The sequence below is a fragment of the Lepus europaeus genome, chromosome 14 (assembly GCF_033115175.1).
Source record: "Lepus europaeus isolate LE1 chromosome 14, mLepTim1.pri, whole genome shotgun sequence".
Lineage (NCBI taxonomy): Eukaryota > Metazoa > Chordata > Mammalia > Lagomorpha > Leporidae > Lepus > Lepus europaeus.
The window spans coordinates 22557761-22575654 of record NC_084840.1 but is presented as its reverse complement, the minus strand read 5'-3'; the positions used below and the strand labels follow the sequence as shown (position 1 = coordinate 22575654).

General features: G+C 57.6%; 1 protein-coding gene across 1 annotated transcript in view; it reads left to right on the top strand.

Annotated features, from left to right (window-relative positions):
* PLXNA2 (plexin A2) overlaps window positions 1–17436 on the top strand; it is a 199956-nt gene extending 182520 nt beyond the window's left edge. The window contains exons 21-32 of the mRNA XM_062210276.1: window positions 487–629; window positions 1148–1416; window positions 3076–3142; window positions 3837–3983; window positions 4545–4704; window positions 5089–5192; window positions 8757–8856; window positions 9733–9923; window positions 11166–11335; window positions 13544–13756; window positions 14361–14511; window positions 16973–17436. Coding sequence (XP_062066260.1) covers window positions 487–629; window positions 1148–1416; window positions 3076–3142; window positions 3837–3983; window positions 4545–4704; window positions 5089–5192; window positions 8757–8856; window positions 9733–9923; window positions 11166–11335; window positions 13544–13756; window positions 14361–14511; window positions 16973–17068 — 1811 coding nt within the window. The 3' untranslated portion in view covers window positions 17069–17436. The remainder of the gene's footprint in view (window positions 1–486; window positions 630–1147; window positions 1417–3075; window positions 3143–3836; window positions 3984–4544; window positions 4705–5088; window positions 5193–8756; window positions 8857–9732; window positions 9924–11165; window positions 11336–13543; window positions 13757–14360; window positions 14512–16972) is intronic.
* Window positions 17437–17894: the final 458 nt, after the last annotated feature.

The following is a 17894-nucleotide window of genomic DNA, read 5'->3' as shown; positions in this document are numbered from 1 at the left end:
CTGGCTCCCAGGGGAGGGAGGCCTGCAGAGCCCTGTGTCACCCAGCCTCACTCACCTACTGGACCCTGGTTGAAGGACCAGGGCACCTGCGGCCTTTGCATCTGATCTCTCCCTTGCTTGGAGAGCGGCAGCCGTGGGCCACTCTGGTTCTTGCTCGACCGCTCAGCCACAGCTGCCAGCTGCTTCCAGGACCTGCGGGGTCTTCACTGAATGGCTCATCACGTTACTGTGCCTTTTTCTCCTATCTATGTAGAAAGTAAAATTAGATAAAACCTAGAGGAGAAAAGGATAGAAAAACCACCCATCTTGCCACCACCTAAAAAACAGCAGCCTAGGATTCTGGCCCCACCCCACCCCCAACACACCCCTCTAGCCACCCGTTCCCCCCCCCCCCCCCGTCTCTCTGCATCACAGACCCTAAACCCCTCTGCTTCCCCGGCTCCTCCCCAGCTGGGCTGCCCTGAGCCTCCCTGTCCCTACTTACAGCTTTTGCCGAGCTCCAGACAGACATCAATGAGCTGACCAGTGACCTGGACCGCTCAGGGATCCCCTACCTGGACTACCGCACCTACGCCATGCGCGTCCTATTCCCCGGCATCGAGGACCACCCCGTGCTGCGGGAGCTGGAGGTAAGGACCGCCTCCCCCGTCCTGCCCTCCAGGGGTTCCCAGCTCCAGCCCAGGGGCCCAAGCAGCAGCAGGGGTGCTGGTGGGGAGGTGGGCCGGGCCTTGATGCAGCAAAGCCATCGCGGGGGAGGTCGGCCGAGGGGACACCTGGGCTCTTTGGGGTGATTCCAAGATAAGACTCGTTGTTTGCTATTGTTTAATTAATGACTGAATTAATTAACTGAGATCCTGCCTCATTCTGAAATGGATTTAAGGTGGCTTAGAGAAAGGCATGGGATTCTGCAAGGCTTGTTAGTTTGTGTTACTAAAGACGCTGACTTGGGGCTAGGGAGATTGGGGCGACTACTATACAGGAGTCCGATGGGTCTCTGTGTGCGTCCCTGGCGTCCCCTCCCCACTGAGCAAAACCGGGTGGAGTGGGCCTCCTGGAGAGGGTCCTACAGCAGGGGTCGTCCGTGAGAGTCTGGGGTGGGGTGGGGAGGCCACCAACGCCCGCCCTGAGGGAGCCCCGCCCGCCGCAGGTGCAGGGGAACGGGCAGCAGCACGTGGAGAAGGCCCTGAAGCTCTTCGCGCAGCTCATCAACAACAAGGTCTTCCTGCTCACCTTCATCCGCACGCTGGAGCTCCAGCGCAGCTTCTCCATGCGCGACCGCGGCAACGTGGCCTCGCTCATCATGACCGGCCTGCAGGGCCGCCTGGAGTACGCCACCGATGTGCTCAAGCAGCTGCTCTCCGACCTCATCGACAAGAACCTGGAGAACAAGAACCACCCCAAGCTGCTGCTGCGCAGGTCCGCCCCGGGGCGGAGCGCGGCGGTGGGGTTGGGGAAGCATCTGCCAGGGCCCAGGGCTGGCCACGCCCTCCTGTCTCCCCAGGGTGGGATCTGACCTTCCCCTGCCCCGGCAGTGTCTGAGCCGCGAGCAAGTGTGATGGAGGGTGATGGAGTGTGATGGGCTAGCCCCTCAGCCGGAACCGCAGCTTGGCCACCTGCTTGCTCTGTGTCTCTAGCCAGTGGCGCAGTCTAGCCACGTACAGTAGCCACGTACACAGTAGCCACGTGTAGCTGTCAATTAAAATGAAATACAGTGGCAGCCTCAGTTCCCCCATCACACTGACCACACACCTGTGGCTGGCAACCAGCACATGGGACTGCACAGAGAACATTCCCACTCTTCCAGAAGATTCTGCCCCTTAGCACTGTAGAGATTTGGTGCTGCCTACCCAGCTTCCACTGCACACCGCGTTTCCCCACAGGGGAGAGAGCTGGAGACCTTGGCATGTGCTCCGCCCACCTGCCCCACAGCTCTAGGGTCCTCTGGGCAGCAGGGGTTGGGATGCTGCACCCGGATCTGCTCTTCTGTAGCCTTCTGCAGGCCAGGCCTCTGGCTCTGGGCCCCAGGTCCCAGGGTGGGTGAGGAGGAAGGTGAGGAGGGAGGAGGAGCGGCTTTGTTTTATGAGAGCTGAGCCCCCTTCCTGCCAATCGGAGCATTAGAAACTCTCATTAAGAACTGTTGTATTTAAATTAGAGCTAATCTCAGGCACAATGCAGGGAGAGGGTGCTGGGAGGGGCCGAGGAGAAAGCTGCAATTTCTTCTGCCATTGTCACTCTCTCCCAGGCCCAGGCCTCTGAGGGGCCCTGGCAAATGCCTGGGATTGACTGCACATGGAGGCTGTAATTTGCACCACGTGCAGGGAGTTAAAATACCCCCTCAGAGTCCCCCACACACCCCCGCGGAGGGGAGGCAGCGGGGCGCCCTTCTTTCTTCTCCAGCCTGGGTTGGGGAGGTGGCTCTCGACCAAAAGTCCCCAGGCCAACAATGACAGCAGCTAATATGCACATCGTGCTGGGCATGTGTAGGGGGCAGGCACCGAGGCACTGTTCTCAGCACTTTTCCTATGTTAACCCATTGAACCTGAGGACGACCATGTGGGTTAGGCAGTGTTACTGCTGTCCCCATTTAGAGATGCAGACACTGAGCCCAGAGAGGTTACGTGACTTGCCCAAGGTCATCAGCCAGTACCTGGTAGAGGCAAGATTTGAACTCAAGGCAGCCTGATTCTGAATGCATGGAGGGGCAGCTCCCAGGAGCCTTCCAGATATGCAAACCAGAGTGCTAGGGCAGGTGAGGAGTCCCAGAGGGACAGGAAAACAGTGATTGATCACCCCAAGACCAAGAGGGTGGGGAGACTGCCAGGTGGGATGGGGTATCTGGGCCGGGCTCAGGCACAGCCAAAGTTGTTCCCACAAGGCCGGCCCAACCACTCCATCTGCGTGGAAACTGAGGCACAGAGGGAGCCACCCAGCCAAGGTCATGCTTCTAGTTGCTGGTGGAGTCTGCCCAGGACCCTGGGTTCTTTCACTGGCTGTGGGTCTCCACACAAGTCCAGGCCCACCCACGAGACCCCTCCATAAAGCCCAGTGCCTCCTCCTCCTTCTCCCTCCCCCCAGGACGGAGTCCGTGGCTGAAAAGATGCTGACCAACTGGTTCGCCTTCCTCCTGCACAGGTTCCTAAAGGTGAGGAGGGGGAGAGCAGGGATGGGGCTCAGAGCAAGAGGGCAGTGGCTGCTGCTCTGCGGGCCTGTGCATCAGGGCTGTAGGGACCCGCCCTCTGAGACCCTGTCCATCAGGGCTGTGTGAGGACCCGCCCTCTGAGATCCTGTCCATCAGGGCTGTGGGGACCCGCACTCTGAGACCCTGTCCATCAGAGCTGTAGGGACCCGCCCTCTGAGACCCTGTCCATCAGAGCTGTGTGAGGACCCGCCCTCTGAGACCCTGTCCATCAGGCTGTGTGAGGACCTGCCCTCTGAGGTCCTGTCCATCAGGGCTGTGGGGACCCGCCCTCTGAGGTCCTGTCCATCAGGGTTGTGGGGACCCACCCTCTGAGACCCTGTCCATCGGAGCTGTGGGGACCCGCCCTCTGAGACCCTGTCCATCAGGGCTGTGGGGACCCGCCCTCTGAGACCCTGTCCATCAGGGCTGTGGGGACCCACCCTCTGAGACCCTGTCCATCAGGGCTGTGGGGACCCGCCCTCTGAGATCCTGTCCATCAGGGTTGTGGGGACCCACCCTCTGAGACCCTGTCCATTGGGGCTGTGGGGACAGCATCCCACCCTCCTGCCTACCTGGACTCCAAGGGGAAGAGGCCGTCAGGGCAGGGCTGGACCACCCCCAGGAGGCCCTGCCCTCAGCGCCCCATCCGTGCCCGCAGGAGTGTGCCGGGGAGCCGCTCTTCATGCTGTACTGCGCCATCAAGCAGCAGATGGAGAAGGGGCCCATCGACGCCATCACGGGCGAGGCGCGCTACTCCCTGAGCGAGGACAAGCTCATCCGGCAGCAGATCGACTACAAGACCCTGGTGAGGGAGCTGGAGCTCAGGGCGCTCGCCCTCGTGACCATGGAGGCCGCCCGAGGGACCGACGTGAGGGCAGACCAGACCCAAAGGCCATGCTGGGTGGGCTCTGTGCCTCAGTTTACCTAGATACTGTTGGGGGAGAAGAGCGGTCACCCCCCATTAGGGACAGGGTGACTAGCCTTAAGGGAAATGTGGGAATGCACTGACTCCTGGCTGAAGCTCCGGGGAGGAGGGAGGCAGCCCTGATACACCTGGAACCGTCTCGAATCCCGGAGGTGCCTCGGCCTGGGGCTACAGTCCCCTGGATGCCATCCAGGGACCAGAAAGGGGAGGCCTGGTTCTCTAAGAAAGAAGAGGTAGGCATGATGACTTGGGCTGCTGTCTGACAGATGGCAGGAAGGAGAGAGACACTGGGGCCCAGAAAGACCAGAGGGGTGCCCCTGTCTTCCCTAAGGAGGGCGGACCCAGGGCAACAGCAGAATCGGAGGCTTGACCCCTCTGCCCCACCCCCCCCCAAGCGCCCCATGCACTGTGACCCCGCTCACCCTCTGTACCCACTGGCAGATCCTGAACTGCGTGAACCCTGACAACGAGAACAGCCCGGAGATCCCCGTGAAGGTGCTGAACTGCGACACCATCACGCAGGTCAAGGAGAAGATCCTGGACGCCGTGTATAAGAACGTGCCCTACTCTCAGCGGCCCAGGGCTGTGGACATGGACTTGGGTAGGAAGCCTGGCCTTGGCGGCTGAGGGTAAGGGTGGACGGGGCTTCCTGGAGAACACTCAGGCTGAGGGAGGTGGCCCTGCACACAGCCCCTCCTGGGAGCCTGCCTGGGTCCTGGCCAGGTGAGGGCATGTAAAATCCTCCTCCCTCCCTCTGGATTCTGCCTGCTCAGGTGTGGCTGTCCCTGGGGAGGCCCCTCGGCCCTCCTTCCCCGCCCTCTGCACCCCCTGCCTTGACCCCTAGGGGCCTTCATGTCTCCAAGTTTATCAGTGCAGCCGCTCAGGGGAGCCAGGTTGCAAGTCCCTAGAGAGGCAGGGCTGGGAGGCCCTGGGTCACAGCCCCCACCCATCTCACGGTGCTGCCTGCACCTCCCCTTCCCCCCAGAGTGGCGCCAAGGCCGAATCGCACGGGTGGTGCTGCAAGATGAGGACATCACCACCAAGATCGAGGGCGACTGGAAGCGGCTCAATACGCTGATGCACTACCAGGTGGGGGTCTGGCTGCCCTGGGGGGCAGGGGCTTCATGCTAGGGACCCTGGACTTCCCAGGGTGTTCCCTTGCCTCCAAGCCTTGCTTTAAGAAGCCCAGGAGGCGTTTTCTTCTCTCTTTCCTGCCCGTCCCTGATCCTAGAGCAGTGACCCATCAGAATCCCTGGGGGCCCTCAGACAATCGTGTGTGTCCCAACTCCACCCCCCCCCCCAAAGAGATACAAGTGCCCTGGGCTAAGACCTAGGCATTCCCACCTGGTGTGAACATGTCTACCTCTGCAGGAAAAGCTACTGTGGGGTGCCTGGCACGGTCTCCGTGGGGCACTATTGCCCCTATTGCATCCTATTGCACTATTGCATCCTACCCAGCTGACCTGCAGCACAGCAGGGAACAGGCTAGCCATGTCTCAGGTCTAACCTTCTCCCACTGACTACCTGGTATCCTTGGGAAAAACACACGGGCTGTAGGCTTTCTTCTCACCTGCAAAATGGGGCTCGTAGTGCTCGCTGCTCCCTGCAGGTGTGTGGAAGAGATTAAATGCAGTCGGCAAAGGGATTAGCACCTGGGCAGACACTGAACGAGCAGGCAAAATACTCCCAGGCAAGGAACATGAGATCCAGGAGGCAACCATTGCCACCTCTGCCTCCCTCCCGTGGACACCGCTCCCAGCTGGGGGTCTCTGGAAGATTAAGCACAGGTAGCCAGGTTGAGATTCAGGAAAAATACGAAAATAGAACCTGGAAATGAGAGACACCGAGGGAAATTAAACCAACCGGAGGAAGCGCCTCAGGCTGCGAGGCCCGTGGGATGGTCTGATTAGTAATCTCCTCCTTCGTCCCTGCCTCATGAAGGGAGGCGAGCGGAGGGGCTGGCAGGTGTACCGAGGGCCCAGCAGGCTGCACTCACAAGCACACTGCCAACAACCAGACCAGGCCACTGGTGCTCAAGGGAAGCTGGAGGCGCCGGGGACACCCCACCATGCTCCTCCAAGCCCTGTCCCCCTCACTAGCCCTCCTCTCTCCCGGCTGATACCCTGGCTGGCCCGCTGGCCCGGATGGAGTGGGGTGTTGTAATGGGAGCAGAAAAGGCTTTGGGAGCTGTATTTGAACCCGTGCTTCCCAACTCACTGGGGCGACTTAAATCTGTCGACCTCAGACCCCTCATCAGGAAAATGGAGACAGCCTAGCTCGCCTGACTCCATGAGGGCAGCTGGAAGGATTAGGAAGGAGCGAGGTGTCCAGGATGTGTGTCTGCACGCAAGAGGTTACAATGATCACTTCCTGTTAATGCCATACACACAGCCCTCCCCTTCACCTGGTGCTTAATACATCCAGTGGAACCATTGTAATGAACCACTTAGAGCTGAATGAGCAAGTGCAAAAGAGAACAGCCTGGGCCGCCCAGATTCCGCACAGCTCCTGCTGCCTCCAGTGCCCTAACACGGGTTCCTGGGCTGTCCATCCAGGGCCTCTCAATCAGAAAGCGGCGTACTCTCTCCTACGCTGCTCATCATATTCACACAAAGCACTTTCAACTCCCTGATGTCATTTCTCATTCATGTATTCATTCATTCCTCAAATATTTACTGAGCTCTGCTGAATGCCAGGCACTTCCCACAACGCCAGTCCTGAGTGACAGGGGACAGTAAGCGGCATTCCTCCCGTGGGGAGACAGTGAGGAGCTATGAGATGCTCCAACACCCGTGCTCATGGAGGGCTCGCCCTCGGCCTGCGTTGTCCTAACTCCTGTAATCCCCACAACAGACCCAGAGCCAGTTACTGTCTCCATGGACAGATGAGACCACTGAGGCACCGAGCTGGGAAGTGGCCACGCCAAGGCCAGACCCGGCCAGGCATCTGAAGCTCAGACTTGACATGACCTGGAACTGAGTAGAACGGCGGCCGTTTGAGCCACTTTGCCACTCTCCCTTTGGAGGATGAGAAACCAGACATGGTAGCAGACCCAGTTGTCCCTGGCAGTGGAAGCCTCTGGCCCTGCCAGGTTCGTTCCTGGGCTATTCAGTGTAAGGAGAATTCCTGAAAGTCAGGCATGGAGAGTTTCCCCCTCCATCCCAAACCTGGTGCTGATGGTGCCAACTGCTGAGCAGAGCGAGGGCTGCCCGGCCTGGGAAGGACCACAGCCCACGGCACGTGCAGCACAGGACCCTAGAGCCCTAGGCCGTCAGGTCGGAGTGCTGCCCTCTCGTTCCCCTCCCCAGAGTCAAAGGTTCTTGGAGCCCCTACAGGAGAAAATCCGCATAATCTTAATTAACAAAGCGATCTTCAAAAACTTCCCTGGCTCCTGCAGATTTATGGGGAGGGTAAAATTAAACACCACCACTAAAACCAGCTATCAGGGAATCTCGTTAGCACTAATGTTCATTTATAGTTTGACTTCCCAACATTTAATTCTTTTTTGGTGGGAGAGAGGGACTGACAATTTAAGACCCAGAAAGATGGTTTTATGACTGGTGCAGCTATAAATCAAACTTATAAAGTTCATAAAAATTGTTAAAATAAAAAATGGTTTAATAGGAATGGTTTATGGCCCATAACATTATTATAGCTGTTTTATTCCCTCTGCGTTAGGGATTTAATTGGATCGCCACAATTCTGGGGATTCTCCATTTTTATTGGATGGGGGGCAATCTTAAATCAAAATGGCCCCAAATGTCTTCAATATGGCTCCTCATTTGTCAGCCCTCTCCCTGCAGGCTGGGGGCTAAGGCTGGACACCTGTGCGCAGGGTGGGTGAGACACCTTCCGTCTTCCTCTTTGAGTCCCCAAGGGCAGCTGCCCATTTGGGGAAGCTCTTCAAGGTGGCCCAGGCCTGCTAGGACCCAGGCAAGGAAGAAATCAGAGCAAAGGGGGAAATAGCTTCCAACCGTGTGACTTGACATAAAATCCCCTGTTAGGATCCATAATGAGAAGAGTGTGTTCTCGGGGCTCTGAGAGATGTGGCTACAAATGGGCTCCACCATGTGCTCAGAAGATGTGGCTCAGCCTCTCTCCGCTTCTGTTTCTGCATCTGTAAAATGGGAATAATTAGCCACAGCTCAGAAGGCATCTGAGGCCACATCCAGCCCAGCTCTGCCCAGTGGGAGTCAGTCACGCAAGTCACGTGTATAGCTTTAAATTTGTCACTAGCCATATATATATAAAAAAAAAAAAACATAAGCAGGTGAGAGTCGTGTGAACACTTTATTTTATTTAACCCACTTAGTCTAAAACAATTGTCATTTCAATATGCCCTCGGTATCAAGATTATTAATGAGAGAGCTGATACTTTTATTCCTATTAAGTCATTGAAATCCGGGTGTATTGTAGTTACAGCACATCTCAGTTTAACTAACTGAGCTGCAGGTGCTGAGTAGCCTCTAGTGACAAGGACTACCAGACTCACAGTGTCGCTCTAGCCCACTTTTATAAAAGCGGTGATGCTTGTTTCTAGTTTTCTTAAATTCCTTGCTGTTTTGCGTTCCATGACCCTCTGGACGTCCTTGACTATTCCGCTTGCCAGGACACCCACATTCATCCCTGCTCTTGCTTCCGCACCCTCCTCAGGTGTCCGACAGGTCGGTGGTGGCTCTGGTCCCCAAGCAGACCTCCTCCTACAACATCCCTGCCTCTGCCAGCATCTCCCGGACGTCCATCAGTAGATACGGTGAGGACCGCAGGGCCTGCTCCCCGTCCTGGCAGCAGCCACACGCCCTCACCGCGGCCTGCCCCAGTCGGAGGCACATGCCCGTTTCTTCCATCGCCCAGCCGTGGCCTGAGGCACCTGTCTCCTCGGAGCTGGGGAGCAGGGGGCGCCACCCGTCCTTCCCTTGAGATCCCAGGCCTGGTGAGGGAGTTGGAGGGGCCCAGGACCAGGGAGACGCCTGGATGGGGGGGCTCCCATCTGCCCATTTGTGCCTGTTGTCCTGGCTGAATCATGAACAGTGCCTCCTTTTCCTGCGAACTGGGTCCCAGCGTGGACAGCGCAGTCAGCCGTCCTCACCCTGGAGCGCCCACTGGGCAGTGCGGTCACCACGCCTCCCTCTCTTGTTCTGTTTTATCTGGGCCACCCGCTGAAGGGCACCGCACCACTGAACAGGGCAGCTCCAAGAAGCACCTAGGAAAGGCTGCATCCCAGCCCCAAGCATAAACCCAAGGGGGGCGTTCTAGTCCACAGCTCCTCAGAGGCCACATTTTTCTATTAAAGCGCTTGCAACAGTGTCCAGGTGATGCATCACCTGTTGGCCATTCACTGCTGGAAGCAGTAGACAGGGGGTGTTCCCCACATTCCCTAGAGTCCAGCTCAGACTCGCTAAATCCTGTTCCTGAAAAAGGACTTTGGCTCCTCTGTTCAGTGCTGACCCGGATCCCTAAAGTGATCCACTAAATATGAGGTTCCAAGGACCCCTTCCAGTGAAATCGAGTTGGTTCTGAGTGGATGCAGCAGGCAGAGGGGTGGGGGCGGGGGGCATGCTGGAAGGATCGACCAGCAGGGATGATGGACTCTGTCACTCACAGCCCTGCACCGCCCCCTTCTGCTCAGACTCCTCCTTCAGGTACACAGGCAGCCCCGACAGCCTGCGGTCCCGCGCCCCGATGATCACCCCCGACCTGGAGAGCGGGGTCAAGGTGTGGCACCTGGTGAAGAACCACGACCACGGGGACCAGAAGGAGGGGGACCGGGGCAGCAAGATGGTGTCGGAGATCTACCTGACGCGGCTGCTGGCCACCAAGGTAACTCCTGCTCTGCCCAGGCCCCCCAGGGCTTGCTCCCAGGGGTGCGTCCTGCCTCGGCACAGCGCCATGGAGTCTGCTCTCCACCGACACCCACTGAGATGAGCTAGCGAGCTCTCCGGGGCCTCCGGAGGGTCAGGCCTTGCGGTTCTCTGTGGCAAAAACAGCGGCCACACCACTGCTTTCTGCCCGCCCCTCAGGACTCCCACGGCAGTCAGAGGCGTGGCTCTCTGACTTTTTACCCTGGGAAAATATTGTGGGTTTTTTGTTGTTGTTGTTGTTGTTATTTTTGCTAGTGACAGCTGCATGGATAAGCCAGCCTCTACCATCAGTGCCTTTTCTACCCCATTCATGGGAGGGAAAGCATAAAAGCCAATCCAGCCAGGCTCCCCTTCCCCCACCCATCCCATCGAAGCCAACCATTGCTGGGCATAGGGCAGCGTCTTCCAACCTCTCCCGCAGCCGACATGGCGGGGCTGTGAGCACAGCGGCCATGCGGCCTGTACTTACCAGGCCACGTGCAGTGTCAAGTCCTGCCCCCATCACTGACCCCGTAACAGTGCCGCTGAAATGCCGACATGATGGCCCCCAACTCACAACCTTGCTCCCAGAGCAGCCCATGAACAACCTCTGAGACCCGCTGTCCATTTTACCCCTGCCTAATGTGCCAACAAAGAGACAGCAGGGGGGCTAGAGGTTCGGCCAGCCCTCAGCAGTGGGCCTGGAGACCACAGTGGGACCTGGGCCCAGTCTTTGCCCTGCCCCAGAAACCCTCCAAGGCCCTCTGGATCGGGGCCATGCCTGGTGCCCTTGAAGCTGGGCCCTCTCCCCACAGGCCTGCAGATACCACTGGCCCCAGGCCACTCTGTCTTAAGTCCCTTCACTCCACCCCAGGAGGCACCAGTCCTCCAGCTTGGTCCCCAGACACCCTCTCCTGATCCAGCTGCCCACCCATGCCCTCTCCCCAGCCAAGCTGGACTCGGGGCACTTCCTGTTTTCTCTGGGGTGGACACAGTCGTGAGTATGTGTGAGGCCGAAGAGGCTCTCCCCAGGGATCCCGGGCCTACTTAGTCTCCTGCCTCCCTGACACCCTGACCACTCCCCTGCCCCACCGCTGCCCCACCCCTGCAAGGCCACACACTGCAGGCCAGTTTCCAAGGCAGGATGGGTGCAAGGCAGCCTCTGGTAGGCAGACTGCTGCCCTTTGGCCCCTGCTCACGCCCCTCCCCCACCTCTCCCCAGGGCACCCTGCAGAAGTTCGTGGATGACTTGTTCGAGACCTTGTTCAGTACTGTGCACCGGGGCAGCGCCCTCCCCCTGGCCATCAAGTACATGTTTGACTTCCTGGATGAGCAGGCCGACCGGCACAGCATCCACGACACAGACGTTCGGCACACCTGGAAGAGCAACTGGTAACCCCCAGGGGAGCGCCGTGGGAGGCACATCCCTCCCCACCCCCGAGAGGCCAAGAGCAGGGCCCCTGGGAGGTCCAGGGCAGCCAGTTGTCTGCCAGGGCTGGGGGGTGCGAGGCTCCCAGAACATGGAGCATACACATGTCCTGGAGAGCCAACACGGTCCCCAGGCCACCTATGTCAAGTCCTGAGCCCGTCTGGCTTGAATCCCATCCTTCCCGCTTCTACACGAGCCTGCTGACCTCACGGGTTTCACTGCACACTTGGTCTCTGAAGGCCTTGCTATGAACCTGGCGCTGCAGCTTTGAGGAGGCAGCAGGCAGAACGCCCCGTAGACAGGGCTCTTCCCAGAGGTCACCTCCTCATGTCCGCCAGCAGCGGGGAAACCACCACCCCCCAGGAGCCCCACACTCCCACCCCAGCCTCTCCCCCGCCTCCAGGCTTTGAACCTGGACCACAGGCCAAGCGGAGAGCTGACAGTCAGGTCAGACAGGGCCGAGCCAAGAGCCACAGTCAAAGGCTTCCTTGGGCAAGGAGCACAGAGGCGGGGTGGGGGGACGTCCAGGCATTCGGGTCGGGCAGGCAGCCCACGCAGCTGTCAGCAGTCAACGGCCTCCTCCGAAAACAGAGCCGACACAGATGGGCCAAGGCTGTTATCTGGGAATCAGAAGTCTTAGCAACCAACAAAACACTCCGGGAGCAGCCAGCCCCAGGCCCTGCCCCAGCCCCAGCCGCAGCCCCGACTGTTTCTTCCTTCTCCAGGGCGTTGTGGTGCCTGAGCCCTCCCGGGTCTCCGGCTTTGATCCCAGTGCAGTGAAATGGAGAGGCCCCGGTGGCTGTGGGCTGGGGAGCCCGCAGTGCACTTGGCTGGGGCATGCTTTGCAGCCACATTCCCGGATGCAGAGCTGTGCCTGTCTCCTTTGCTTTGGAGGGGGCCCAGCCAGCCCAGCTCTGGAAGCAGGCGACCTGGGGGAAATCCAGAGACAGTCCTGGGTGATGCTGTCTCTGTGTGCCCTCTGTTGTACTGTCCAGGGATGCACCGCCCTGGGGCTGTGGCGGGGAGAGAGAGCCCCCGCTTAGACCTCAGATGGCAAATGTCCCAGGCAAGATGAAGAGGAGGTCCCCAAAGCTTCCAGGGGAAGGGAGGGCCAGAGCACCGGGGGCAGCTCCTCCCAGGCTCCAGGGGAACCAGTGGCTCTCTTGCACTTTGGGGCACAAGCACAAAGTGTGATGCCAGAGCTTGGGGTGAGTCAGGCTGACCTTTCCCAAGGCCTGGCACTAACGAGATATTTGGGGGAGGTTCGGGATCCAGGACAGTCAAGAGCAGAGGAAGACGGGGAGGAGAGGGGTGAGCTGGGAACAGCATCTCAGGCTGGAAGGACAAGCCAGGGACAGGGCTCACACCACAGAGGACTCAAAAGAGAGAAAGCAGCTGGAGCAGGCCAGGTGTTGGGAAAGGACGCGAGAACAGCAGCTGTCTGGGTTCTGCAGGGAGTCACGGGAGCAGAGCAAATCCATTCTCCTCTGCTTCTGGATGCCCAGGGTTGCAGAAGGAAGTCTCCTAAGGCCAATGGCTTCCTCTGGGGGTGGGGAAACTCTGAGCGGGCAGTGAATCAGTCCCAGGATGCCAACAATGGCCTCCCCCTCTCCCACTGCCTGGGCCCAGCTACAGGAACACCCTGGGGAGAATCATGAAAGAGCATCCCCCCGGGGAGCCTCGGCCAGCCCTGGGAAGTGGCTGGGCGGCCGGGCTGGGCGGAGAGGGCAGGTGGTGCCCTTTGTGCCCACGCAGAGGCAGTGCCCGGGGCTGCTGGGCTGCGTCCCTGGGGACAATGGCCACAGGCACTGAGAAGGGACTCGGGGCCTGGTGGCTTTGTCTCATGCTCTGAGAAAACTTCCGTCCCCCGTTCCTAAGCTGCCCTGAACGCACAGGGCCTTTAGAAAAGGCTTCAGGGAGGGAAGAGAATCCAGCCACGCCCACCCCTGGATTTTTAGTGAACAGACTCAGTGCCCATTAGGGCCTAGCAGTGGCTCTGCTTTTTCTTCCGGGTCAGGAACAGCTTGCGCTAGACAAGTTTCTGCAACACTTGATCCACTTGCCTTTGGGAGAGACAGTTTGACACTCCGGGTGACAGGAGGGGTGTTCATGGGCAGCCTAAGGGGCAGGGCCAAGGTGCCTTCCTGAGTGTGGCCTGCCTGGTCCTGCAGCCTCCCCCTGCGCTTCTGGGTGAACGTGATCAAGAACCCACAGTTCGTGTTCGACATCCACAAGGGCAGCATCACGGACGCCTGCCTGTCGGTGGTGGCCCAGACCTTCATGGACTCCTGCTCCACATCCGAGCACCGGCTGGGCAAGGACTCACCCTCCAACAAGCTGCTCTATGCCAAGGACATCCCCAGCTACAAGAGCTGGGTCGAGAGGTCAGCAGCACCCCCGAACAGGCCCTGTGCCCCTGCCCCATTCCCCGTCCTGTGGGCATCACCGACCAAGGACTTGGCGTTTGCAGAGCCTACAGGGGCTCACGTTCCCTCCTTCTTCCTCATCCGAATTCCTGCTGTGCCCCTGCAGTCAGATGATGCCATACTAGTTGTCATCGAGTGAGCACACGCTAGGCTCCTAGCACTAGGATAAACACTGTGTGTGTGTGTGTGTGTGTGTGATCTCAACAGAGCTGTGAAGTGGGTATTGCTAATATCCTCATCTTACTGACAAGGAACTGAGACACAGAGAGGCCAAGTAATTCGACCGAGGTCACACAGAGTTGAAATTTGAGTCCCAGGCTGTAGCTGAAGTCTGGGCTTTCAACCCCTCTGCTGGTGCAGCCAGGAGCCTCCCCTAGGTGGGGTCTTCTAAAAAGCCCTGGCCTTAGGCCTCAGCCTCGGCTTGCTGCAAGAGGCCGTAGCACAGGAGAAATAGAGGCGGGAGCAAGTGGGGGCATCAGTGCTCCCGAGGGACCCGGGGCAGGGTGGATGTAGACAGGTGCTTACTGAGTGCTCATCGAGGGACCTGTCCTGTCCACGACAGATACTATGCAGACATCACCAAGCTGCCCGCCATCAGTGACCAGGACATGAACGCCTACCTCGCCGAGCAGTCCCGCCTGCACGCCGTGGAGTTCAACATGCTGAGTGCCCTCAATGAGATCTACTCCTATGTCAGCAAGTATAGTGAGGAGGTAAGACAGGGCCCAGCACAGGTGGTGGGCACAGTGGACTAAGCCGCTGCCTGGGACCCCCGCATTCCGATCTGAGTGCCCGGGATCTAGTCCCACCTTTGCTTCCAGTCATGCATCCTGGAAGGCAACAGATGATGGCGCAAGTACTTGGGCCCCTGCCACCTGTGTGAGAGACCTGGATGGAGTGCTGAGCTCTGGTTTTAGCCTGGCCCAGACTTGGCTGTTTCAGGCATTTGGGGAGTGAACCAGTGGATGGAAGATTCCTCTCTCTCTCTCTCTCTCTCTCTCTCAATCTCTCTCTTCCTGCCTTTCAAGTAGATGAGAATAAATAAATAAGCAAACAAACATTTTTAAAAAGCACAAGGCTCTAGAAGGGACAGAAACCAACCGGCAGAAAGCCAGGTGCATAAACAGGAATCCTGACTCAATCCTTAAATCCTTAAATAAAGAGTAGCTGAGAAAGCACTTTCATGCAATTAAAAGCCCAGGAGCTCCAAACCATTCTCAATGCGTTATCTAAACTCTCCTGATTCACTGAAGGCTTTCTTAGACATGTCCTTGTCTTTGGCTCACTGCCAACACAGTAAATAGCACTTTTAATAATGTCATGTGTCCCAGTTCAGAGTGCGGTATGATTCATTCCATCCTTCCTTAAACAATGAAGCTAACTTTTCTTTGCGTTTGGGCAGGGTTGTCATTTCAGACACAGGTGACCCTCAACAAGCATCAAGAACAGAACAGCTTCAGAAAGTTCACAGCCACGCATTAGCACTGAACTTGAAAGATAAAGTAGTGGTAGTAGGAGTAACAGTGACACTCACACAGCACTGGCGCCAGATGTGTCACACACGTCTGGCCCTGGGGTAAGACCAAGTGTAAATACTTTAGATGGGCCCATACGTACGTATATACAAGGGAGCTTCAAGAGCTCTATGGAAAAGGGGAATTCAAAGGTAGTGTTCATTTACCGTGAACTCCACGAAGATCTCTCATAATGCATCTATGTGTGTATGAGGACATGTTGGGCCACATGCATGGTGGAGGTCCCACAAGGTTACAATGGAGCTGAAAAACCCCTGTTGCTTAGTGATGCTGTAGCCAACCTTGTGTTGTTGTGCACTTTGTGGTGACGCCGGTGTGGACACATCTCCCGTGCAGTCTGTCCCACAAGCATACAGCACAGGTAGAGCAGGCCTTTGCCTGGTTAGGATGCCAGTTACAGTACCTGCATTACATATCGGGAGAACTGGGTTCGAGTCCCAGCTTTGGCTCCCAGTGCCAGCTTCCTGCTAACCCAGACCCTGGGAGACAGTGTTGATGACTCAAGTAGCCGAGTGCAGGGCACCCACGTAGAGACCTGGATGGAGCTCCAGCTCCTGGCTTTGACCTGGCCCAACCCTGGCCATTATGGGTATTTGGACAGTGAACCAGTGGAAGGGCACTCTCTCTCCCTCTCCCTCTCTCTCTCTTCCTCTCTCTCTCTTTCTCTCTCTCTCAGTGAACCAGTAGATGGGCACTCTCTCTCTCCCTCCCTCTCCCTCTCTCTCTTTCTCTCTCTCTCCCTCAGTGAACGAGTGGATGGACACTCTCTCCCTCCCTCTCCCTCTCTCTCTACTTTTTTTTTTCTTTCTTTTTGACAGGCAGAGTGGACAGTGAGAGAGAGAGAGACAGAGAGAAAGGTCTTCCTTTGCCGTTGGTTCACCCTCTAATGGCCGCCGCGGTAGCGCGCTGCGGCCGGCGCACCGCGCTGTTCCGATGGCAGGAGCCAGGTGCTTCTCCTGGTCTCCCATGGGGTGCAGAGCCCAAACACTTGGGCCATCCTCCACTGCACTCCCTGGCCACAGCAGAGAGCTGGCCTGGAAGAGGGGCAACCGGGACAGGATCGGTGCCCCGACCGGGACTAGAACCCGGTGTGCCGGCGCCGCAAGGCGGAGGATTAGCCTGTTGAGCCACGGCGCCGGCCTCTACTTTTTTTTTAAGTAAAGAAGTATAGCAGGTACAAGCATGTACAGTGCCTGATACAGACAATGATAGTGCACGACCATGTTCCTGGCTCACTTTGATGGTTATTTTAGAAAATGTTCTCTTCTACTTGTAAAAGTGCCGTAAAGCAGCCTGCAGTGTCAGGCCAGCACCACACACCCCCTGCCCGCCACGCCTCCCAGAGGCCTGGGTTCCTCCTGTGCCTGATTTCTCTCCTGCTTGCCCGTGTGCCCTAGGCTGTGCACACAAGGACAAAACCGCCTAACCCCACATGTCTCAGAATGCATCCCAGTCACTGAGAGACACACAGCTACGTGTGTGTGTATACATACAATCATTCATTCAGTCATTTCAGTTATTCCAGGTTAAGTTCATCAAGGCAGAATGGAAAGGTAGGCAGAGGGTGAAAGGCGCAGGTCCCCGGCACCTGGTGTCTGACCTGTGGCATCCCGGTGACTCCCCCTCTTTGGTTCCTCAGCTCATCGGGGCACTGGAGCAGGACGAGCAGGCGCGGCGGCAGCGGCTGGCACACAAGGTGGAACAGCTCATCCACGCCATGTCCATCGAGAGCTGAGAGCAGGCGCTGGCCTTCCTGGAAGAGGGACCCGTCCACGTTGTCGCGCCGGGAGTCTCAGGAGAAAGGACGCGTGCAGGGGGTCAGGCCCCAGAGCTGCTGTCCCTGAGACCCCCTCCCGGCGCCAGCTATGCAGTTCCTGCCGGGACCGACAGTGGGCGCCAACCAACCACCCGCAAGCGAGGACCAGGGCGCGGGAGAGGAGAAGGCGGCTCCTCCAGCGGAGAGGCACGCGCTGCCCACCGCCCTGCGTCTGTGACTGCTGCTTTGCATGAAAACTCTTTGATGTATATTGGGGAAATAATAAGAACTTTATTTAATTTTTTTTAAGAAAAAGGAAAAAACCCAGAAATAAAACAAAAAAAGCCGCCCTAGTCATCCCGTCCAACTTTTGTTTAATTCCGATTTCTGTCCCTTCTTTCTTATGTTCCCATCCTCCCTTCTTCATAGAACGCCTGTTTCCAAATGTCAGAACAAAAACCAAAAAAGCAAACAAAGCCTGCAAAAAGACCCGAGAGCAATTGGAGGAGATTTAAAAAAAAAGAATGTCTCCTTTCCCTCAAAATTGCTTTTCAATTTTTTTTTTTTTTAAGAAGAAGAGGAGAATGAGCACAACAGGTTCACGCTGCACGCTTTGCAAAGACAGAAGGCGCTAGAACCCGGAGCCATCGCGGCAGCCGGAATTGGAGGTGACTGTGGAGTTTGCAGAATTACAGCCTCCGGGACCCTGGGCTTTAGGCACCACACACCTGTATGCTCTCGTCTCAGCAGATCTGTGTCTGTAGCTCCCATGCTGTGGCCACTGTGAGGTTTTTTTTGCTTTGTT